Source organism: Battus philenor, unplaced genomic scaffold, assembly GCF_028537555.1.
Source record: "Battus philenor isolate CCGP_79_NKW_IND1 unplaced genomic scaffold, ilBatPhil1.0.hap1 SCAF_4, whole genome shotgun sequence".
Taxonomy (NCBI): Eukaryota; Metazoa; Arthropoda; class Insecta; order Lepidoptera; family Papilionidae; genus Battus; species Battus philenor.
In genome coordinates, this window is record NW_027181704.1 from 7,804,610 (window position 1) to 7,829,599 (window position 24,990).

The 24,990-nt window shown below is 31.6% G+C and overlaps 2 protein-coding genes across 2 annotated transcripts; one reads left to right on the forward strand and one right to left on the reverse strand.

The window, feature by feature from the left end:
- The first annotated feature begins 1,884 nt into the window (after positions 1 to 1,884).
- Positions 1,885 to 9,456, forward strand: LOC137928965 (protein phosphatase 1 regulatory subunit 36-like). The gene is made up of 10 exons (XM_068771971.1): positions 1,885 to 1,979; positions 2,141 to 2,237; positions 2,932 to 2,997; positions 3,916 to 4,047; positions 4,137 to 4,281; positions 4,900 to 5,052; positions 6,518 to 6,746; positions 7,889 to 8,056; positions 8,857 to 8,979; positions 9,333 to 9,456. Exons 1-10 carry the CDS (start codon positions 1,885 to 1,887, stop codon positions 9,454 to 9,456), a joined length of 1,332 nt encoding a protein of 443 aa, XP_068628072.1.
- Positions 9,457 to 10,314: 858 nt separating this feature from the next.
- LOC137928966 (protein phosphatase 1 regulatory subunit 36-like) lies at positions 10,315 to 17,006 on the reverse strand. Its single transcript, XM_068771972.1, has 9 exons — positions 16,935 to 17,006; positions 16,800 to 16,859; positions 15,279 to 15,410; positions 14,077 to 14,221; positions 13,118 to 13,267; positions 12,681 to 12,912; positions 11,365 to 11,547; positions 11,128 to 11,232; positions 10,315 to 10,472 (listed from the first exon to the last, which is right to left on the reverse strand). Exons 1-9 carry the CDS (start codon positions 17,004 to 17,006, stop codon positions 10,331 to 10,333), a joined length of 1,221 nt encoding a protein of 406 aa, XP_068628073.1. The 3' UTR covers positions 10,315 to 10,330.
- Positions 17,007 to 24,990: the final 7,984 nt, after the last annotated feature.

A 24,990-nucleotide genomic window follows, 5' to 3' on the forward strand; every position in this document is an offset into this window, starting at 1 on the left:
ATTTTGTAAAAATTAAGTGATGAAACTTTTGAAAGTAACAAGATGATAAACACGTACACGTACACTCTATCCAAAAATCAATAGTTTCCGAAATAATACATAGCTTAATCATAATATAATAAGAAAAATAATTTTTAAAATTCGAACTACTTAATGATAAATTAAATTGTTGTTTACTGTTTAGCTCTGCAGATTTTGTATTGACAGAAGTTATAGACCTAAAGCAATCGAAAATTATAGGCCTAAAGCCTTCAGCAATAGAAAAATCAAATTAATGTAATTTATTTCAGGTGATCACTTTACTTTAATCGGAAATAGGTGTAAAAGCTTTAAAGTTTTTTCTGTCATATGAGCTACATATTTACGCCTTAAAAGAACTTTAAAACTTATAACCGATCATCCTGTATAATTTAAATAAACTTCTAATAAATATTGAAAGTATATTGAAGAGAGTGATATTCATAATGCGATATTCGGTCGGAATATTTCGTATTCATACGAGGTTGTCCATCTCGAATTGGTAATAACTTTGGACATTTTGTAAGTTTTAAGGTTGTAAGTTTAAAGTTACTGCATTTGGTACATTAACATAACTTTACATTCAGTGGCGTCGGTAAGAACTTACTGGTGACGTCGTAAATTTTGTTAAACTTACAAATACGCGTGTTGAAAATTGTAATTCCCGAGTTATAGCTGCTATGAATCACGTACATTCGTAAATACTATTTGAAAGTAATAACGTTGCGGGGTCTTCGAACGTGCTCCCCACTATTCTTTAAAACATAGGATAACTTTGTTTTAACAAGTGTCTTGGGAAAAATCTCTTAATTTATTCATACTTTATTTTAAAATACTCCTAGGTTATAAACTTTATTAATATTTCGATGGTTTGATATCTAAAGTATAGCTTTTTCAGGATTTGAGAGGTTGTACATATTTTGCTAAAGGCAAAATTTTAATAATTGATCCAAATTAAATGATTGTACAGTAAAGAAAATTATTTCTTTCCGTGTTTCAACTCAATGTTTTTTTTTTGAAAATCCAATGAAAATAAAACGAGGAGGTATATTATAACATCTTCTGCTTGGTGGCAGGAATAGGGAACGCGGTGGTATTAAGCGTTTACTAGTGATTTTTTAAAATCTTTCGCATAACGCGAAGTACCAGAATTCTTGATTGTATTAATTTGTCATTGTTAATTGGAGACTCATTAGTTAGATAATTTTAAAAATTATAACTTAGAAACCCGAAACTTATTAGTTTTTAACATCCTCTTTATATAAATGATGATAATGTGCTTTTGTAAATAATTTGACAAATAAATGGCTCGTATTTTAGCTGGGTAGCTGTAGCTGGTGTAGTATGGGATATTTGATATAATACAATACATATAGATGATACAAAAAAGGTTTATGTAAATAAAAGCGTCCTACATATTTAATTTACTCTGGTACGCTATTGGTATGCTACGTATAGTGATATTAAAGGGTTTTTTTATATATTTTTTATATAATTTTATTGTTTTTTTTCAATTTTGTGTTTTAGAGACAGTCGCAAAATTTTTAATTTTTAGTTCTGAATAGACATAATTGTAAAATTTAAATATTTTCTGTAATTGTATAAATTTGAGATAATTACTATGGGTTTTGTTTTTTAGACCGTTTTACAAACATATTAAAACTTTTCTTTAATATTCGTATGTGTAAAAAAATATTTCAATCATTTCTGACGATTTATGCAAGGATATTTGTGCGTCAATTTATACATTAACTTTTAAGTATTTGTATACATTTATTTATACATGTAAAGTTATTAACCAAAACTTTGGTAATATTAATTTATAAATACAAGTTATTAAAAAGTTGTTCTAAAAACATTAATAAGATGGGCGACGAAGACGAGGAAGGAATGTTTGGAGGTTTGTATGAAGATGGTCATTGGATATGGGATGACAATTCAGAAGCTTTAGTATTTATTAGGTAAGGGGTGTATTAATTTTTGTTTTTAACTTTATTTATCAATATTAACAATATTTTAGTAAACTAGTATTCAAAACCTATAAGTTTACGATAACTTGTAAAAATCAATACTTATAAGTCAAATAAGTAATGTATATATAATATTGAAATTAAAATTTTAGTGATCTACCTCCAAAACCAGTGGAAGCTATTCAAATACCAACCAAAGCGCTTACAGGAACAATAGAATTTAGGGACGATGTTGATTTATTGGAGCAGGTATAGTTTTTTTTTTATGTTGTTGAAAAAGTATTTATTTTGGTGGCAAGAAATCAATGTATAGATTTAACAATAGATAACGTGTATTTCTTAGACCTTAAAGTGTTGAGTAAGCATTATTAAGAATTGTATTAGCATTCGATGTCCTTGTAGCCCATTTCTGACAAAAAACAGCCACACGGAGAAAGTGACTTCAGTTCTAACGCGGTAGTGAGAAAGATTACAAAGTTATCGCCCCCTCAACTTAGTTTAGTAGTGTTTTTAAAAACGAAGTCTGTTGATCTCAAAATATCATTAAATATTTGGGTGCTTATTATTTGTTATTAAATTCGCTATTAAATTTGAATGATGTGAAAGCATTTTATCTTTTTAAATGATAAAAGTTAAAAAAATGTTTCTGCTAAAAAATTATAACGACTAACACTTACAGAGAGAAGTCTACAGCTTTATTCAACTTTAAAAATGCGTTTTGCGCTTATAAATTGCCAATATATATATATCATGTTTCTTTATCATATAAAAAACTGCAGGTATATGATCTATTAAGTGTCGGCGAATAAGGATGGATGGCGATGTCAGTGGCGCAGAATTCGCTACTCTACCTAACTAACGGCTCATATGATTTATAACGTTTCTTGAAGCCTCTTAAATATGAATGCAATTGTATTGATCGTGTTTCCGTTTCTGAATTTAGATTCGGTTCAGACGTCGCTATCAAAGAAAAGTTAAGCCAGGTCAACCTGAAGTAATCACGATACAGGTAAAATTTTTATATGTTATAATTAATAACATTATAAATTATTTATTATAGTGCTTATAAGATATTAAATTGCAACTGTATTGTAATTGTTAATGTTAGGTAGTTTGGCGTATATTCGAAAAGATATTTTATTTCTCATTGTGCCACCGACACTCATACCGCGCTCATGCTTGTTTTTCCTCAGCCATCACTTTGCTGCGTTTTCCTCAGGCGCGGTACAGCACTTTCGGTAGCACTATAGTAAGGATGACATGTCGATAAAAATATATAGGTTTCAATAAACCATAATCAGTAAAGTATGGAAGAAATTAGGGAAAAGAATGAAAGAAATTGAGACGGACAAAAGATGATAGGGGTCGATCGAGGCTCCAAAAATGTTATGGTCATTTTATGGTTGCCATAAAAAAATTATAATCAACGTAACAATTCGTGGGGAGGTTGTAAAATAGAATTAACAGGGTTGTTTTATTTTTTGAGTGGATAGGACAGAGATTAAAATTTAAAAACTATACCTAACAATAATCTAATATAATGATTATAGTAATTAGAACATAGTTTATTATAAATGTAATATAAATAATGTATAATATACATAAAAAATAAATTAAAATTCGAAATAGTATTTCGGTAATCTTGTAACGGGCGCTCCATAGATCAGCCAAGTGCACGGTTTGGCCACTAATGGTATAGGAAAGTGTTACATTAGTTAGCAACTTTGGTTTTATTTAAAAATAGTTGACACATTATAATAGAACTCGGACAATTATTAAGGAATCTAGATTTTAAAATATAAACCGTCGCAAACACCTACATGTACATCGTTAATCTTTTATAGTTTAATTATATTTATGTACACGACCAACAATTTACTCCCGCTATGTTTTGTCATTTAGGTCTGAACATAATTTTATTTCACAGGATGTAAAGGATATTGCTCTGTACACCGCGCCGATCAATTTATTGAGTCCCATGCTTATAAATATGCTCCATTTGCCTACTACCGAAAGATTCATACGGGCGCTTATTATTTATTCTCAATATTATTTACAGGTACTGTGGCAATTTATAGACAATATTTATTGTCGCTTTATCGTGTACGCTCATAAATAAATACAGTTTTATTTAAAAATATGCTTTAGATTTCAGACGAAATGGCAAAAAGGATTTTAGAACTAGAAACAAAAGTTTCCACGCCGCAGTGTAGACTAGTTGAAAATGAATTTCGAGATAATTTGTCTGATTTGCGATTACTAGTAGCTAAGGAATACAGCACCATGCTTATTGGTTTGTATCGATTACTTTTAGGATTATTTATTATGGCATACATATTAATATGATTATTAATGCTACACGTAATGGTGAAAAATAATGTAAACGCTTTAATTAATTGTAATTAAATTGAAGTTAAAGAACATTGAGTAAATGTAATGGGAAAATTATAAATTTCATGCGTTTATTACCAGTTCTACGTGTATTTTTTTTGTATTGTACTTTGTTTCTATATATATATATATATATATATATATATACATATATGATGCGCAAAAGAAATATTTCCCGCAAATGTCAAAACTAAAAGTATATATGACGTCATAGTAAAATTGCTAATATGTTAAAGCGGTTTGTATAACACGTGTTAAAGCTTGGTTCATGGCTGTTTAGATTTGTTGTGCGATGGCCACCTCGGGGAGCCAGCCTAGCCAGATTGACTTCCTTTCGAGCTTTCGGACTACTAAGATATATCAAAATCGACTAACACTAATTGTTAAAGCCATCTATTGATAAACTTATGACCCGACTGACATAAGTGATGTCGACGAAAGCTTTATTTTAAAGTCTGACAACTCTTTACTGGAGAAACAGTTGTGTTGGGTTTTAAATTCATTGTGGAACTTCTCATAGGTGGTGGCGACACACGTAAATTTCATCATATGGGCCCAGAGAAAAAAAGAAAGTCGTTGTCAGACAAAGATGCACGATTTTTTGAAACTCTACTCCGTATGTGTGTGCAAATAGTCTGGTTGGCTTTAGGAAGGAAGTCTTTCAATCAAATAGGTAAGTGAAATCATTACAGTCAAGTCGTCCTAAAAATTTTGGGCAACTTATATTTATGTTATAATAGCATTTGTAGCCTAGTGCAGTGCTCCGCGACCGGAGTGCCGCAGATCGGATACAAGAGTACCACGGTAAAAATTAATAAATTAAAATTTTACTCTTTTTATTATACCTATTTTGTATTTAAGACACAGTGGCACGTCACGAAAGATTTTAGTGTACCTCAGATGAGAAAAGGTTGCGGAGCACTGGTCTAGTGGTTCAGATAATAATAGTCTAATTATTAAGTTTACAATATTAGGCAGCTGGTTCGATCATTGGTACATTTCTGCGAGATGAATATAGCCTCTGCTCATTAATCGCAAAGGAAATCATTGCGAGAAAACTGAAATCCATAAAACGTGTCTCCCTTCAATCGAAATGGTAGCTATTTGTCTAAAGAAATACCCTTTCCCTAATCAATCACATTGTTTCATAGCGTATCTTAATCTTGTAAACATTTCTTAACTAATAACAATCCTACAAGTTTAGTTAATTTAATAATAATCGTTACTTGACAAACGTACATTAAAATGATACCGTAAGGTATAAATTATATCTGAATAAAATGATATAAGGCATTTCATAAGCAATTTGAGCTGAATTGATTCGTAAAAAATATTTTTGAAAAAAAAAGCAATACATAATCAGTGTTTTTGGTGTGTATTTTAATGCAAAGATTGTGAACGGGAAACTACTGCCGTGTCTCTGACTTTTAGAACTACACTATTTTATTCCCAATAATTAGTTTTATTTCTAATACTTCTAAGCTAGCTAATGTTTTTGCAATAGTAAAAAAGACCTAATTGGTTTTACCTCATTTGCAGGAAAGATAATTGGCAATTTTCTTGTTGTTAATCATTTCTCTCTCAAATAATTTATTTATTTTTAGAGGTATGTTTATTTGGTAGGTATTTGGATACAACATATTTATACAGGGTAGTTGCTTACTTGCTTACGTTATAAAGGGTTAAATGCACAACTTATTTGCTGTCAAATAACGTACTGTATACCGTATCCAGAAATAAATAGTTTTAGAAATAATAACGTAATGATAATATAGCGAGAAAAAAGGTTTTGAAACATTCAGATTATTAATATTATTGTTTACTATTTGTCCTTGTAGACTGTACTTCCAGGAATTATTGGCCGTCGCATTACAAAAAAGTTATATTTATCACGTTATATATAAAGTAAGTTATATATAGCAATATGTAATCGGGTGGTTGGGAATAAGTGTCAAACATAGCTTGTGGCTGATAAGTGAACACGTTCACTTCTTTAAAGTTTTTACACGAATGCAGATTGATTCATGTAAAAGCTTTACTTATACTCTCCAAATAAATAAATTAAATTGCGGATTTTGTAAGATTTTCGTGTTTGTATATATTTAATTTATTCTGTACATAATTTTCAATATTCACAGAATTAGAAATTAATCGAATATTCAAAACTGAGATATTTAACGCAGTTGAACACACTCTGCGGACAGAGTACATAGCAAAGATGGCAAAAGAAGAACGTGACGCTTTACTGGGCCTCTGTTTACGTCATGATAAGAAGTTAAATACCCGTTCTCCGTTAATGAATGAAGTATTTTGTCACAGAGATATAGATTATCGCGTATTGGGTCTAGGAGTTATAAAATATTGTCAGTAAGTTAACCTTAGGTTAATTATTATATAGTACAATTAGTCACAATCTTATATTTGTATAATCAAATTACGTTTAACATAAAATACCTCAAGGTGATAGATAGTGATATTTAACAAGAAGCTTTAGTTGATAAAAAGAAAAAAAAATATGAATGTAAATGGTATTATTTTCTAATTTGATTAATCGATGGAATATATACAGAATAATTCTCTAATAATAGTCTGTTTTGTTCTATTTTTTGTCCGACTTGCAAATGTCATTTGCAAATTCAGTGGGTTCGAAGGGGGGCGAACATCTCTTTTAACGTAGCGAAGTTCGAGGGCTTCCTAGGAAGCCTCCGCTCGGACCGCTACATACTATAATTTCACCGGATTGGGAGGATGCCGAGCTCTTAAATCACTTCGGTGGACGTTCCATGGAGCGATAAGGTTCTAGAGCCACCGCGAGGGGACGATTTGGGCGTCACACGTCGGTCGAACCTCGATGTAGTCAGTAGCTATTACCTGGCTAACATTACTACCACTGAGGAAGGTTTAAGCGCTGGAAAAAGAAATTTTGGTAGAAACTCCAGTAACGCTTCTGTCTAGAATGATCGGGGATTGGTGACCCCTCTCATACACGAGCTGATTTCGACTCTGACGTTTAGTTTTCAAATAGCTGTGAATGTTTTGTATGATGTCTGCCTTTCTATCGTCGCGTGATCAGGAGATTCAAGCGCATGTCTCGGTCACAGGACGGCGCTGCGTTCGAATGTGTGTCAATCAACTTGAATCAGCGAGCTTGTGTGTTGAGTAGCAGAGTCAAAGTAATGAATTGATGCCAGTTTTAAGAACTGGGCGATCGTTGGCAGTTCCAAGTCTAAGTTCAGGTCATCATTTTATATGTACCAAGACGCATGGCAAGGCATGAAACTGTTTTGAATGACTTGGAGATTTTACTCAGTCTAGCTGTTTAGTAGAGGATGGAGGTGGCCTAAAACAAACGACACTTTTGCGTCTTATCAACTCTTTTTTTATTCTGATTTCGTAAGTTTAATAACAAGCATTCGTTTATCTTATAAAAAGGTTCGGTTAAGTTTAAAAATGATAATAATCGCATAGTATTCAAAAATGATTCAATGCCCTTATTAATATTTCAACAGATATTCCGCAAGAGCATTATACATGATGCAAGCAGTGGCTGGTCCCGAAGAAACATTAAGTGAACTTGGTATAGTTTTAGGCATCATTGGAGCACCCAGATCAAGTTTTGATACAATGCTTAAACCACTGCCAACGGGCTCATCCAAATCAAAATCAAAAGCCTCCATGTCCGTATTTTACGCATTTTTCACACACAATTATTTAAACATTAACTTAGCGTTTTATTACAATAAGCAATTTCTTATTACTTGAAAATTTGTAGGTGTTTTTATCAATATGTGTATATAAATGTACACAAAATGTAAGAGATATAAATTTATCATAAATATAGACGTTAACTTGACATAAAAGTATTCGTAATACTATCCAAAGTTAGTAGGATACCTTAATTTTTCTTTTATATTATTCTGTCATCTGCTATTTATTTAACCTATCTTCAATAACAAGTCTATGTATCTCATGAAAGGTTAACTTAGTGAATAAGAAAATTAATAAATTGTCTTTAAAAAAAAAAACATTGATTACAATTTTTATAAATATGCATTTTACAGGTAACTGTACTAGTATCAAAAAAATACTACAACTGAATTTATTTATAACAACGATAACGAATGGTCGTTATTTCTAACAGGCCTATAAATAGTTACAATATTTAACTTAACAATTTTCTTTTTCCGTCCAGTTTATGGTTTTTTTCTATATTTAATCTCAAAAAAATCAGAAAACATGAGATTCTATGCAACGGAGGAAGTTGTTTGCAGATTCAAACTTCGTAGATGAGAAGTAAAATTAGACATTTAATTTTGTTAAATAATGAATAAGATTCAACATAAATTTGTTTAGATGAGATATTTTTTATTAATCCGCATATAGTCTTACAATATTGTTCTTAGTAAGCTTGAGCTTCGAAAATGGATAGCCAACAATTATTATTATTTATCGTTTTGTGTAATCTGTTTACGAAAAGGTCTTCGACGAGTACTTACAGTGCCAGCCCTAGCTCGAAAAGTACTGGTTCAACAAAAAAATCAGGCATTGGACTTCTGAAGTTATACGAAGATATTGTGCTACCTAAAAAGGAAACCAAGATGTAAGTATTATTTAGCCGTAAGTCAAATATCATTGGTTGCTTGTTGTTTTATGTTGCGATGTTTTATTAACACTGCGTCAAGATGGTTGTAATTATGTTTTATATCCAATGCCATTCTGAATTTAAAATTGTTCTTTCTTAATACATAAATAACGATCCACAGAAGCGGTTAACAATTTCTTCGAAGACATCCCTGTAGTATCTCATTTCAATAACATATTTGGTTACATATGAGAAAGCGTACACGTGGCGTAAATAATCGTAAAATGTTATAATAGTTGCGTGGCAAAATGCAGCATTTGTTTTTGAAAGAAAGCACAAAATTATAGAATTTAACAACAATTTCATTCTAGGCCTTACTTCCCACCGCAATTTCCTGACGAGTCAGAAGAAATTCGACCCTGTAATGAAGTGCAACGTAAGCGGTGGTTAAATCGACTTGTAAGACTGTTGCACCCCCAAACTGCGGCTCGCTAATTCTCTGAAAGTTTTAACAGTGATTGGAGCAGTTTCGTGATATGATATGATAACCTTTTTTAAATGCACTACGTTATTTATTGTATTTTACTATAATATTATTACAGTTTTGTTTTATTCCAGAATAAATACTTACCCACACACATTATTAATACTCACATGAAAAAGGTTATTTTTTGCCTCCATAGCACAAAAAATCATAAAAACTAAAAAATTTAAAATATTTATACAACTGTTTGTCTCACATATTTTTTTTTTAAAAAAATCACTATTTGTCGGATGTTTACATAATAAAATTACATTTGACGTAAATAATCTCAATGTGATAGGTCATTTACTGAAAAGGCGTTAGTTGATAGCAACGGAAACTGAAAGGTTTTAACAAAGAAAAGATGTTATACTAACAGTTGTATGCGTTATTCTGATTTTGCGAAGTTCAATGAATATTAGTTGAATAGTTTTTTTTTGTATTTAGGCTTAGACATACTGTTTGGCAAAAATATATTTTTTACAAATGTGGGCGGTTACATTTATTATCAGGTTAATACCAAGCTCAACATGTGTGAAATTTAGAAATAAAAAATATTACGGTGTTGGTTATTTTATCATCAGTAATGGTACACAGTATAGACTATAAAATTATAATGGCCTCAAAGGTTTTTCCTATTACGAAAGGTTTATTATAAAATATTCAAAAGTATTCAGGTATAATAATTGAACTATGGAAAATTAGTTTCGGCCACTTAACCTGTCGGAACATGATAAGTTGAAGGAATTTATGATTTGATATTTAAACGAAAGGTCAAGTTTTCATGGCTCTAAAATTTTATTTTCTTGTTTACTAAGTTATTCCTAAGGATTTGTGCAGAGAAAATCATGATTTTTTCATTTGTGCTTTGTTTTTCAATGCATCTCTTTTTTTGGCTGCGACGTAACGTAACCATTTCAAATGCTGCTTATTTCTCTGGAATTTAACTGGTATAATTGTACCTGGGAACACATCTGGTAAAATCCTCCTGAAATATTAAATAAAATTTTGAGCCTATTTTAAGGAAATACAGAATAAATATAGTATGTGGTGATATCGCTCCGTTATTTGTGCCAAAGAATAAATCAATAAATGTGTGCTTTTTGTTAAAAAATCTTCTCTTCTGTCTCATACGTGCTAATTTTTTTTAACGTTCTTACATAATCGCTTACAGGAGAAAAAAAAATAATTCTATTGACGTCATACTTTAGTGGCTTTAAGGGAATAACAGTTTTGAGTTTAAATATAACAAAATACAACTAAACCACGAGTAAAATATATAACAAAAATCAAGTAAATACTTACTTATAATTAAAAACAAAATAGTAATAAGTTGCGAATTTCACATTTCCTACATTTAAAAAAAAACGAATATTAACCTGGATTCATGTGTATGTATGAAAGTTTTATTATCCCCAAATATAAATAGTATTAATCAGGTTATCATATTAGGCTCAACGAAGGGAACGGATAGAGCATAAAAAGCCATATTACTAAATGATTACAATATTCTCTGCATCTTATCAATGTTGTAGAAGCGCGTGGCTTTGTGATCATAACAATTATAGAGGACAATGTATGTAAGATCACACGGACGTTATTAAATCATTATTAATGCTTGGAGCCATAAATAAATATCTTACTTAGAATCAAGACGTTTTAAAGGTAGATTTATGTCGGGATACAGAGGCAAGTTAAGAAATGTACTCTTTGTACTTCTTACAGTGGAAGATTTGCTGGTAGATAGTCTGAAACAAACTTATAGTTTCTAGTTATTACAAATACATATGCATTAAAATAAAGTATGTACAAAAATAACTGTGGGTATCATTCTATTTATTGCAATGCTGATATAAGCAATTTAAAAATTGTTTTTTTACCGTGATGTGGTTTTACGTACGCTGGACGAAGAAGTACTTGCACTTTGTTTCTTTATTTCTCTTAACATTATGTCGAAACGGCAACGAGGCAAGCCAATAATTCCAATAGACAGTCCTAGGTCCTCCAGATGATTCTCAGAAGCTGATAAAATGTTTTTGAAATACAAAAGTCGGGAATCCAGACTGCAATAGAAAAGTTAACAGTTTTTAAATGTACGAACACTTTTAAAATATTGTTTATTTTGGATTATATTTTTGTTTGGAACAGGTTCCCTTTTTGTCTTGGCTCGAGGCTTAGGTTTTTATTAGTTTCACCATAGCGTGGTCTACGGTAAAACAAACGAATGTACATACATAGTCAGCACGAGGCGCTGACTTCACCCGAAGTGGCAGTTCTGAATACAATTGATAGGCCCATTTGAGAGGTGAGAAAGTAGGCTGTTTCCTCAGTAAGACAGGGTTGCGAAAGGAGAAGAGAGACGATATTGTGATGCACTGTTTTCTTCTCACTGAGCCTATACGCAAGGTCGCATTGTGCATGCGGTAGGGGTTGGGCTGCGGGGGACATTAATCACCTACCGGCCGAATTATGGCTGAATACGGAGGCAAAGACAAGACTTTCCTTGCAAGGGACTGCTAAGAGCTTTTTATCTTCTTAAACACTAGCTGAAGGATTTATAGGCGTCTGTTGCCCGCGTAAGCTAGAGCCAGCGTCCAGCTTCTCTTTTCTTGAAGGGAGAAGGGTAGAGTTTTCTCCTCAGGGACGGGGCAGTATGAGCGTTCATCGCTTACAGGTTTGCACATGTCTCAAAGCATTCTTTAGGTCGCGCCATACAGCGACGGTGAAGGTACATAGTGGCTGTACTCAATGGAATACCTACTCAATTCGCAATTGCAAAGGTGAGTATGAAAAGTCAATTTGCACGTGTAAAATAAAAAAAAATCATCACAAAATGTAGACTCTATTGAATTGGTTTTGGGTTTTTCTGAGACAAGTTTGGAGCCCTTCATATGATTATTATAATTTAAAGGATGCCATTACAAGGCCTCACAATTTGATTCAATTTTGCTCTTCTTGCATTCTTCTCGTGACGTACTCAAGAGAGCACTAGAACTGATAGGAGAATCAAGAATGCAGAGTCCTACTTAATCCAGCATTTTTTGCTTTTATTAATATTAAATTATGGTAAAACATACAATAATTAATTTCCATTCTAGAAAAAAGAGATGCAAACGTTTTTATCGAGTGCGTGAGATATGTGGTATTGTTGTACAGTATTATTTATTTTATTTATAATTGATTATATAATACTTACTCGGGATATTCAAAATCGGCAACTCCAAATAACTGATAATTGATTGCATTTTTACTACACGTGATCTCGTTTAACAGAGGGGAATGTATTGTTAGCGTGGGTTCCTCTCGCTCGCAGCTACCGTACAGGACAGAGTGCTCCGTAACACTAATTAGTTTCTCAAAGTCCGTTGTTAATCTATGTTTCGTTACGTTGTAAGTATTTGATTTGAACACACGTTGTATTTCCAACTCTGAAATAAATAATTATTTCTTTTAATACGTTTTGATATATAGTAATAAAAATTTATGATGTATAAGAAAATCTTGAAAATATATCAAAATGAATTGGATAATTTTTAAAAGAAATGAAAAATATGTTAAAAGATTTGTAGATCATTGATTTTTTAGATCGTGAGTAGGGTAAATTAATTATTCTACAAACGTAAAAAGATTTACCGATCTGTTGAAACGATTTTCTGCCGAGGGCAACCCAAACTATATGAATGCTAAAGCGTAAAATAGATTCAAAAAGTATACTATCTCTTCTTGTTAAAGATAATTTTCTGCCAACTCCACTGTGGTGATATTTAGCATATTCTCCGGCACCTAGAAGCATTACTTAAATATTAGGAGCTTTTGCGAAAGCGACATTTTTTTTCTAAACCCCAAAGATATTGAATACAAAACGTGAATACATTATAGTGCTATAAAATGATCATTGCAATTTAAATATTAGAAATTATTTACATGCATTTAAGTTTTTTTTACCTATTAAAGTTATTTTGTTAAGTAAATAGAATTACTATGGTACGAGTATATCGGTTAATGTCTGGATATCAAAAAGAAAAGAGTCGTAAGCAAGATTTTGAAGATGAAAAAAATTGTGTTTTTCACGGACATTTGAACATACAAGAGCAGGGTTTACGCATATCACCGTGAGTCGTATTAGCCCGGCTTTTTAAACTAGTAATTATAAACAATCAATATTTCTTTATGATTTACATGTAATAAGATATTTATAAACATTCATATAGATTCAAATATCTAAGATTAAAAATCTGTTTATGTAAACATCATTAAAAACGTAAAGAAAAAGTTCAAGTTTACACAACATGATTAAATTATTGTATTATCATAACGTAATTCAAATATCTGTTCACTTCCGTTTAAAACAATTTTAATATTTATTCCTTTGATAATTATTAAAAATATATTATAATTTAATTGTATTATTAGCTGTGTTTTATTCGGACCAGTCATCATCGTTCGTAGGTTGAATTTCCCAAAATGGCGCACTATGCTAATCGCAAAAAATCTGAAGTTAAAAGCCGCTTTAAAACACGGAAGATTTGTGACATCCACAGTCAGTCTTAATGTGGGTGATTGGGAGTATTTACTGCAATACAGAAAATTACCTTGAATAAAAGAACAGTATTCCTTTGCCAATAACAAGCGTAGGTCTTGAAGGTTTTCTTGATATACAGCTTCGATTTCGTAACTGCGTTTCGTTTTTATTTTATAGTGTAAGTCTAAAATTCGGTCAGCCATTTCTGAGGAGATCTATTTCATAAAATTAATTAAAATTCATTTTTAAAACCATATAATTATGATAAATTTCATACTGTAAAATAAATACAGTATATTCATAAAGAGCCTTCAGATTGATTTGTTTTCGGACTGAATTGGACTGGCGCATGAGGTTGGTTCGATCAAGTCCGATTCACGCTCGATACCACAGTAGCTGAAGCAATTTACGCGCTGAAGACTGGCACAGATTGCGAACAGACTTTCCAAAAAGAATCACGATTTCCAATAGAGAAGGACACGACGCAAAGAGATTGATAGATTTGATATTTATTGAAAATTTCTACTTAGTTTTATATCCGTTGATTGTTTTGTTAAAAGCTAAATTAAATTAATAGTTAAAAACGTAATTTGTTATAAATAATAAAGAATACGGCGCATTTGATATTGTTTCTAAGTTACGCTGAAAACACAGGCTAGATTATACCAAACGCAGAACTTAAGGATTGGTATCCATCCACCAAACTGCGGTTCTAGGTTGACTACAAATAAAGAGTATTTCCAGAGTGGAATTTATGAATAAGATCGTTTGTGAATAGGAAACGGTACTTTCGTAAAAAATCTACAAAAAAGAGCCTAACCGATCATATTTAATTACTGAAATTATTATTGTATACATATTATATATATATACATATATATATATATATATATATACTGCAGCAATTTAGATTCTCTCTCTATTTTCTTTTCACTTGATAGGCGGGTTCGCGATCGCAAAGAACGCTGTTGCCTATACTTTAGAAACTTGTGTGCAACGGCATTCTTATATAATTAATGCATAAAATATAAGTTTGCATCCCGGGTATCGAACACGCTACCTACGACGCAAGTCTCAGTCCTCTAACGCTACCACCGACTATTGAATCAAATTTTACTTTCACAAAATTACACATAATCAATAATGATAATTTTTTTATAAATAAGCGAGCTATATAATAGAAAGAAAGAATTTATAGCAATTATTAAAAAAAAATTAGCTATGTGATAACATCAATTATTCTTGCCTTCACCTTCAATAAAAACGACTTACCTGTAAATAATATTGGCAATAGAATATCAAAGCTCTTAGAAACTTTTCCATTGTAGGTAAATGTAATACATTAACCACATCTCGGGTAACAATTGATTTTGGCGCAGAAAATAGAACAATGTCTGTGACATCCTGAAAAAAAAATTTCGTCTATAATATAAATAGTTGACTAATAAATTAAGCATTATTTCATCAATTTTATTATTATTTTTTATTTATTCATACGCTCGACCGTACTTTAATTTATACGTTTTTTATTTATTCATCCGTAAAGCTATTTGTCAATTATTCAATATTTATAATTACTTCATTATATTTGTTCATTGTCATAAATGATATTGTTCATATGAACAAATAATGTTAGAAGCTGTGTAAATAAAATAAAATGAAAAGTGAAAGATGGCCAAATCTACTATTATTTTATTTTTATACTAATTTGCCCATTGGCGTCTTTAGCTTCAGGGGTTTGAGGAGGAAGATCACAGAAAACATATCTACTTAGTTATGCTAGGGCTGTTTTAGTACTACCGAAACCGCTGTATCACGCCTTAGGTATGCGCGCGGCCAGACGGGGGAGTATCGCCCACTATGTTCGGTCAGCCCGCTGTTAAAGCATGTGGTGGCGGCACTCATGTCCTTCTTTCTTCGGTAAAGGATGAACACTGCTGTATATAGATTCAATAGAACCAGTTGGAGGCGGCCTATATCCACCATCTTCCGATGACCTTAAGAAAGGTCATTTGCCCACCCTTAAGACGACGGCTTATGTTACGCATACCGTTCTGTGATCCCTCCTCCAGAAACTTAAGTCTCCAGCGGAAATGTAGCCCGCCCTCTATCACTCCAACTTGCCAATTCAATGGATTAGATATTCCACCAGATTGGGTGGTCGATAAGCTCTTTAGTCACTTTGGCGGTTGCTCCATGGATTGTCCGAAGTCTAATCATAGAGAAATTTACAGAAAATACACTACACCAACAAGATTTACCACAACAAATAAATTGACAAAATGTTGCACTAATTACACGAGTAATAACTTAATAGTACACGAGTACTAAATTAACTATACTTTTAATCAGTAGATTGCTACTAGCAGTTTGTTTTTTTAGCTTTATCTAATTCAGGGCTCATTTAATAACTTCTTATAATTTTAGTTAATTTAAATAAAATTATTTTTTTACCGGATAATGTCGTGATTTTGTTTTTTTGTAATTAAATTTAAAATCAAGCATAGCTTTGCTTATATCGATTCAACGACAATAATTTGACTTATGGACATATATTATAACACATCCAGTCTTACCCGTGACGATGGTAGCTGCAAGCCACTTGCAAACATGGAAAAATAAAAATGAAATAGACAGCTTCTTAGTGAGCTAAAAATTAGAGCTGACTTACGCAACATAAATAAGGGATATAATAAATACATAAGTTACACTAAAGTGTAAACGAGCCGTAATTTTTACGTTATTACTTGGGTGTCTTAATTTTTTTTATAAAATTGTAAAACTACGAGGTACCTGTAACTTCACGACGTCATTTTCGCTGAGCTGCCTTTGAAAGTGCTTTTTAAACCATTGCTGCGAAAACATTTTTGTGTAATTACATCAATTATGTTTATCCATAAACAATAAAAGTTGCTATGAAAATCTTACCTCTTCCAGTAAATCTACTTCGTACTTAAATTCTATTTTACGAATGATTTGAAGCCCCACTTCCTGTTCCATTTCTTTGGACTCTTCTGCGTCTCTTTAAATAAATTACAACAGTTATAACTTAGCGATAATTAACGTTTTTAAAATATTTTATTACCATTTTGTTATGTAACGTTGTTAGATTTAAACATTATAATCAATATGTACAAAGAATAACAAGCTAAGTACGAAATTCCAAACCCAAGCTGGTTGAGCGGGTGTTCATTAAATATTTTATCATAAAAAATAAGATTTATTAAATGCACGAATTGCAATTTATTTGACCTTATAAAAACTAATTGTTTAGTTTCTTCACTCCAGTCCCAATGGCCTTGTTCGAATGGACGCGGTAAAAATTCTTCATCATCATCTTCCTGCATAATGGCGATAATAAAATTTTAAAAAACATATAAGAATATATAATTATCAAAATTAAAATAAATAAGGCATTATAAAATATGTAAGTAAAAATATAGCAAAAGATGACAAATTACATATAAATCAAAAATGACATCTGTCTAAATATTTTTAATAAAACATTGAATTCTTGCTAGTTGTACACGCAGTCAAGGGGTGCTGTCTAGAGGATCGTTATTTTTATATAAAACACTGTTGAAATCTAAATAAAGGAAAATACCGATCATTTGTAGTTTTTTTTTTAATTTTATTATAAATATATCGATAACTCCGCGCGACTAATCGTTGCTAAATAAACTGTTAATATCTAACAGTGTATTTTATAATCTATCAGATAAAGGGCACGGGCTGCTTTGAAGATGCCTAACAGACCGTAAGCGCTATTCGTTCATCCGTTGATGAGCCTATAACAAGTTCATTCACTATCAACGTTGTGGAAACTCGGGCAAGGGCGGACACATATTTAATACATGCATATCTCCCGGCTTCTTTATGAAATATGCATTAGACTCTTTTAATTTATTGAGAATCATTAGTTATAGGTATGGAGGTATGAAAACTTAAAAAGGATGAAAGTAAAGATCATTTGATGTCAAATAATATATGGTACACCCTATACAAAAATTAACGGTTTCAGAACTAATAAATAACATAATCATAACATAGTTAGAAAAATGATTTTCAAAATTCTGATTATTAGCTATTTATTTTGTTTATTTATTTATTCCAAGGTCTTTCACAGCTGACTGGTTCGTACATATCGAAATATCAACATTAATAGATAATCACGAAGTACACACCAATTAAGAATTTTTCTTAAAACTATTATTGTTTATTTTTTGTTTCTGGAGAATGTCCTACCAGAAGTAATTGACCTGTCGCTTTCCAGTAGAAAAAATAAAAAATGATTGAAATTGATGTAAAAATTTTAAATCTTTTTGTTCACAAATCAGCTATTCAATCGTATATTTGAAGGTTACACCTGTAACTGATATCTGTGTGTGTATTTACGACATATCCAGAGGCACACATAATATGAAACAATATGAACTGATTTTGCTTATTTTATATTTTACAGGGCAGTTTCGATGTTGAAGATGTGAATATAAACATTAACAAGATGGCGGCGACAGTGCGGTCGGCAGTAGACAAGACCTATCGACTGTCTACACTATTGACTGAGTTAACCCCGCGATTGATGCTATGCAATCAGCTCTGCGTGTTCAATAACAGACTGGATAAATAACGATTCAACGGTAGAAATTCTACAACTTTTATTTACCAATTTCAATAGATTCTTTACTTTATATTATATTCTTTTCTTTTTTAATAATAGGTTCAATTTGTAAGTACATTTAACGAAATGTATTGATTACGGTATTTATGTAAGAAGGTATGTTGTTATCTTGTCATAATATAAATATATACTTGATTTATATTAAATATGAATTAAAAGTGCAATAAATAATTACTAATTTTATAATTTACTATTATAATATTAATGTCAACGGAGGGACGTCAATTGCTGGACGTTGGTCACTGCATAGATTTCCAAGAGAACCAGTTGGAAGCGGCATCCAGTGTTACATCATTATTTTGAGAATATGCTTTTGGTTAGTCGTTTAATAATGCAAGTTTAAGTATTATGTGCTGGCTATTCAATAAAAATTCAGAAGTGGTTTTTAAAAAAGTCATACCCATTTTCAGAACCTTCTCTAGTGACCCATCACTAGTTTAACTATTTTTATAATGTAGATCAATCAAAATATTGCACCTCTCATTTACTGTAAAATCAATCAAGATGCATATAGGTAGTAAATAAATTATATCGCTGCTTTATTTATATAACTTATCTTTCAGTCTTTGGTAATTTTTCATTAATAACTTTCAATCTAATAAAAACAATAAATGAAATCGATAAACAATTTTGGTAACGTATTAATTTTTACTATTTTATTTTAAGCTATTTTATATGTATACGAACAGATAAACTGTGTAATACAAGACATTTTAGTTTAGGAACTGTAAGAGAATTATTGCAATTCGTGAGTCACTTGTTAAGGTTGACAGTAGAATGCTTGTGACACTAAGGAAATTACTTCCAGGGTATAGTGCGCTGTAGAAATCGATCAAAGACCCTCACACAAATGAAATTAACGACCTGTAACTGTAAATGATGCGCTTTATCTTAAATAAATGAGTTCAGTAACAGGTCATTTTCATTTTAGAGTTAGAAAAAAAATCCTTTTTTCCTGTTGTTAAGTCATCTTTCTACTTACCATTTCAACCATAAAGCATCCACTGGTAGAAATTGGTCTGCTTCATAAAGTTTAATAGGACTAGTTGGAATTGGCTATCTACACCTAGTTTTCCGACAACCTTCATAAGGGCAACTATAAAGTGGACGGACGTTTTACGTTGCGCTTACCGGTCAGTGGTCTGCACTCCAGAACCCTAAGGCCGTTGGTCTGCTCACTATGTAGCCTGCTCTCTGCCTCCGCGACGTCCAAATCCGCTGTTCATCTATTGATCTCCAATCCCTGATTCGATCTCGCCGAGAAGTTTCGGCGCTGCTTTCTCCATGGATCGTTTTGTGACCCTGGAATTTCCATCTTTCCACTAACTTACGTGAATTCGTTGAAAATGTTCATTTTAATCTGATAAGACTATCTTACTTACGATATAATTTCATAACAATGAATAACATTTTCTCAAAATTAATGAAAGAATTCAATGAAAAGTACTTTCTTCATCAGGCCATAGTCTTTTGGAAACTTATCAAATCAAAATTATAAATTATTTTAATAAGAACTATCTTGAAATGTTCTTTAATAAAACTTGCTACCAATTTCGATTGCACGTCGATTTCCATCCAGGTTAAAAGTACTTTAGACAAGCATTTACAGTAGTATTGTATCGACACGATCGCATCGGCGACAATGCAGTAATGGTTCGAAATAAAACACCTAAAGCGATACGATGCAATTGGTGCACCATTGTCCGTTAATCTGTTACAAAAGGAGTACGAATTTCAAGAAAAGCCAGCCCGTTATAAAATAAATGAAAGGAAAATGCATTATCGTCAATATTTTACTTGAAAACTAGCAACCAAATAAAGCTTTAATATTTCAATTTAAGCATAGTATCAAGTAAACATAACATCTTAAGTTTTATATTTATTTTAAATAAATTTGGTATACGCCCATATTTTTAGGAACTTCTGTTTGATGGTTTTTGTTATGATAACTATAAGTAGTTTATGTCTGCACACATTAGTGATTATCATTATGATATTGTTATAAGGAGCGAAGTTTTTTTTGTCAGATATTCTTAAATATCCTCAGAATATTATGTATCTAAATCTTTATTATTAAATAAAAACTATAGTTGTACCGAAAGCGCTGTACCGCGTCTCAGACAAGCGCGGCGAGCGTTAACGTAACGTTAACGGACTTACAGAACGCAGCGGCTGATACTCCCCCCACCTTGACGCGCTCATACCAAAGGCGCGGTATGGCGAATTCGGTACCTCTATAGGTATTATAAATTCCAGATCTCTCATTCCCAGAGAAATTTCGGTGTTAATAACCTCGGTTGGGCTTCACAGGCCAGGAAGATCTTAGATTGCTTAAAACGACACCTTATGTAATGATGACCCCAAGAAGAACTTTTGCCTTTGGATATATCGTGATACATGATTATGATTCTAATGAGTATGTGTCTGTGGAGTCCGGTCGACGGCTCGATCAGTTGCTATTATCGCGTTATTAAATAAACATTTATTATTTTCCATACATCATACCTGTTTTAAATTGTAAAACTGAGTGGTTTTTAAACTTAGATAACACTAATTATTAGAAAAGTTATTTACTTTATAATTCCACACAGAGATATTGTATTGAATAGGTTGTTGAATATATCTCAAATATGGAATGAAGACTGTAAAATTTTAGTTAGGAAATTTGTATTTAATGTTACTATGCATTACGTATTCAATGCTAAAAACGATGTACAAAATAAAGCGCATGTCCTGTTACGTAGTAAATAATTCCGGTGTGAGCTCGGCCACCCGCACAAAAAAGGAACAATGTGATTTACTTGGCTCTATATTCAACTCCTGGTTGCCTTTAAAAAAATGTTTTTTTTTTTTTTTAACAGCTCATTTGCTCGCACTATGCATTCCTTGATACTAATACGCCACATGTATGAAATAAATTTAAAGTCAGAAGTAATGTATAGGTAGCAACAATTAATGATAGTTTGCTTAAGTTGTTTTTTTTTTAACGGTATATAACACTTCTGCATGCAGAAACATGACATAAGAATAACATTTAAATTCTAAGATATCTATACAAAATAGGCTTACACTTCGTTTAATAAAAGTTCAAGTTAAACTACCGCTGAATTAAAAATAATAGTAATCCAATACTGATAAAGAATAATGTCGACAGTACTTTCGTACTGAAATAGGAACTATGAATAACAAAGTAAGCTAGATAACACTTGGTGCCTCATAAAATGTTGCGTCGTCCGATTTGTGGGAATAACGTATAAAAATTTCAAAGAGCCTGTGTACGTGTTCGTTGTCCACGGCTGTATCACTCGTGTACATAATGCATGTAAATTGGACCACTTTGCTAGTGTGCCTAAGTTCACTCGCTTTTGCACTTTTATGTAAAATTGAGGCCCATTACCCATGTAAATATTGTTAAATGCGGCTAGAGCGCTCCCCCACAGCCGTGTTTCCCGGCTTTATTACGTGAAATTCCGTTCTGTAATTCAACTTTAAAAGTTGAGAATGTTATTGCTTATAACACAGTAACTTTGTGAACTTTGCGGGTGATAAATAGGTTTAATTTAATTAAATCCTTTTATGCTGTTTCGAATTAAACCCTGTTATGGTAAGAAATTAAATTTCATTGTTAGAACTTTGCCACAATAGAACGTAACGATGGCAGATCGTGGCTTTTCCGCGTGCGACTGAATTGCGACCATTTGGCACAATAATGAGCGTTTGTATTTTGAATTATGTAATGAGTATACCACTTTTTAAAGTCTTTTTTGTTTACTAACAACAGGCTTTAAATAGCTGATTAGACCTTTTTTATTATTAAATTTTAAATGTCGTATTTGTATTAATGTAAACAGAATATGATTTATTAATTTGATTTTTTAAGTCGAAATCTGTTTCAGCGTATTTAATGGAATCAGGCTTTACTTTGCGGCAGTCCATCTTAAGTAAGAAAAAGACTCGAAAAAAAGAGTCGTGCAACAAGGCGGTGCACTTTGTTGCACGATTACCACTGCATTTGCGGAAGTGGCTAAATACTGGTCTTTTTCTTACTGTTTCAGCGTGGCAGCTGTTACAGGTTACAATCAGTACTGCAATAGAATTATGATGTCGAGGTCTAATAGCGCCGTAGCTAATAAAGCTGTTGCACTGAAGAGGCTTCATAGTACTCCTATCCCATATCTCAATGTGATGAATACAGATGCAGTAAGCAGAATATTTTATTACGAGATTTTTTTAAATGTAACACGAGATGCACGAAATATTTGTTTTAAATTAAGTTCCGTTTCTATACTGTTCAATTAAATAGTAAGGTAATATTAATAAAAACTAATGCTATTGGTTTATCGATTATTGATTGTTTTTCGAAAAATACAAAATAAATATTGTATTAAATGACTAATATTTATTTATTTACATTTTTATCGAGCAGTGGTAGCCGAGAGGTCTGTGACTTACAATTGTAGGTAACGGGCTCTATTCCTGAGATACAATAATATCTTTTCTTTTAACAAATTAATTATATAGAATTGCCACTGTATACAAACAAGCTTCCAGAGAATGGGCAGCAGCGTTCTCTGCAGGCCATAATACTATACAGCGATCGCCAACCCACCTGCCACGCTTGTGGCGATTATGTTATATCCTTCCATAGATATCTTTGGCGGAGGCTTATTTATGTCTTGCAGTCGGAGTCTAAAAGCAGAAATGACGAAATATTTATCAACATAGGATCATTTATATCGATCACTTGTATACGTCATGAGAAGAAAGCCAGAAGAGTCCAATTTGATAGGAATTACAATCAGACTGATTTTCTGTATAATGATATCCTCCAATTTAAAGCTTCGTGGGTTTCTAATTCACTTTGGTCTAAGAAGATTAAAAAACAAACTCAGCTTTTCGTGTTCACCTTCATAATATCCAAAACAAAATAGTAAAGTAAAATAAAAAAATGTTATTTTTAATTATTGATAATCTAGAGGCGTTCAATGTATGTGTATTGTAATAGCATACGCAGTTGCATGAGTCACTAACTTTATGGAGCGTAAGGTATATTACGCTTATTTTAATTTCTGGTGTTAATCTTATGAGCATCCCTAGTTTTTTGTTTATTAATATTCTTATGCAGATAAGCCAGATTAACATTCATATTTCGACTACTTATCGTTATTATTTCTTTAGGAAAATTTAAGAGAATCTCTAGCTAACATGTTATAGATTGTACAAATAGCTTCCTAATAGATATATGTACATATTTATATTCGTCATATAGTAATTGTCAGTAGTTTCTAAACTTTACACGATCGTCTGATAAAGTTTTCTAATAATTCCTTTTTTTAATTAAGATTTAACAACTAAATTACCACATATTATTATATTTAGCCTTTATTTTAGTCCTAACGATAACAGTTTATGATTAAAATAAATGTATAAATGTATGTATAATTAATATACTTTTATTATTGTTTCGGTTATTATTTACAAAAAGCTATCACCAAGATTTTATATTAAAAATAGTAGAGTGACCTCTAAGCCGAGACGAGAGTAGATACGTTTTCGTGTCGAAGGTATCCCACTGGAGATTAACCGCGGCGTGTCACGTCGACTTCATCAATTATCCCTAGCTCTCTGCCATCTTTAAGACTGCGTAAGTCGCTGCTAGTGCAGACTTGAGATGAAATCTGTAAAGCAGCTAAGGAATATGTAGAAAGTAAACAGTAAATATATATTTGTGATTAAACTGATAAAAATAAATACACATAAAAGATGATTGGTTGGTTTGGTTTTATTTTTCAGAAAAAGCTTTATAGCGTTTACAACTATTACTTGAAGTATGTTTTTTGTGTTATTTTTGAGACAAAGCAATAACTTTTGGCAATACAAAGACTGCAGGAACAGATAGATCGTAATCCGAATTTTAAAAATGCTTTGTCGTAACATATTATCATCACGTAATATATCTTTTTAAGGATCATTTACTTTTGTATACGATGAACTATACATTTACCACTATAAAGATTTTACCACCATGCATAAGATTGATTCCATCATAATATATCGATTTCATACTATTTATTAAATTTTTACGTACCGAGAAAGAAAATTACGCATAACACTTAAATTTATGTCCAATTCTTTCTTATTTTGTTTCAATGATCTATTTTTTTATTTAAAAACGTATTCTACGACGAAAAAATAATAAGAAGTATTTTTGTGATTAGTATTATTGAGAATTTTAAGAATAAAATGCTTTATAACGAAAGTTATTAAGTTCAGTGAGCACGTTTTTAGTTAATGAATTGAACG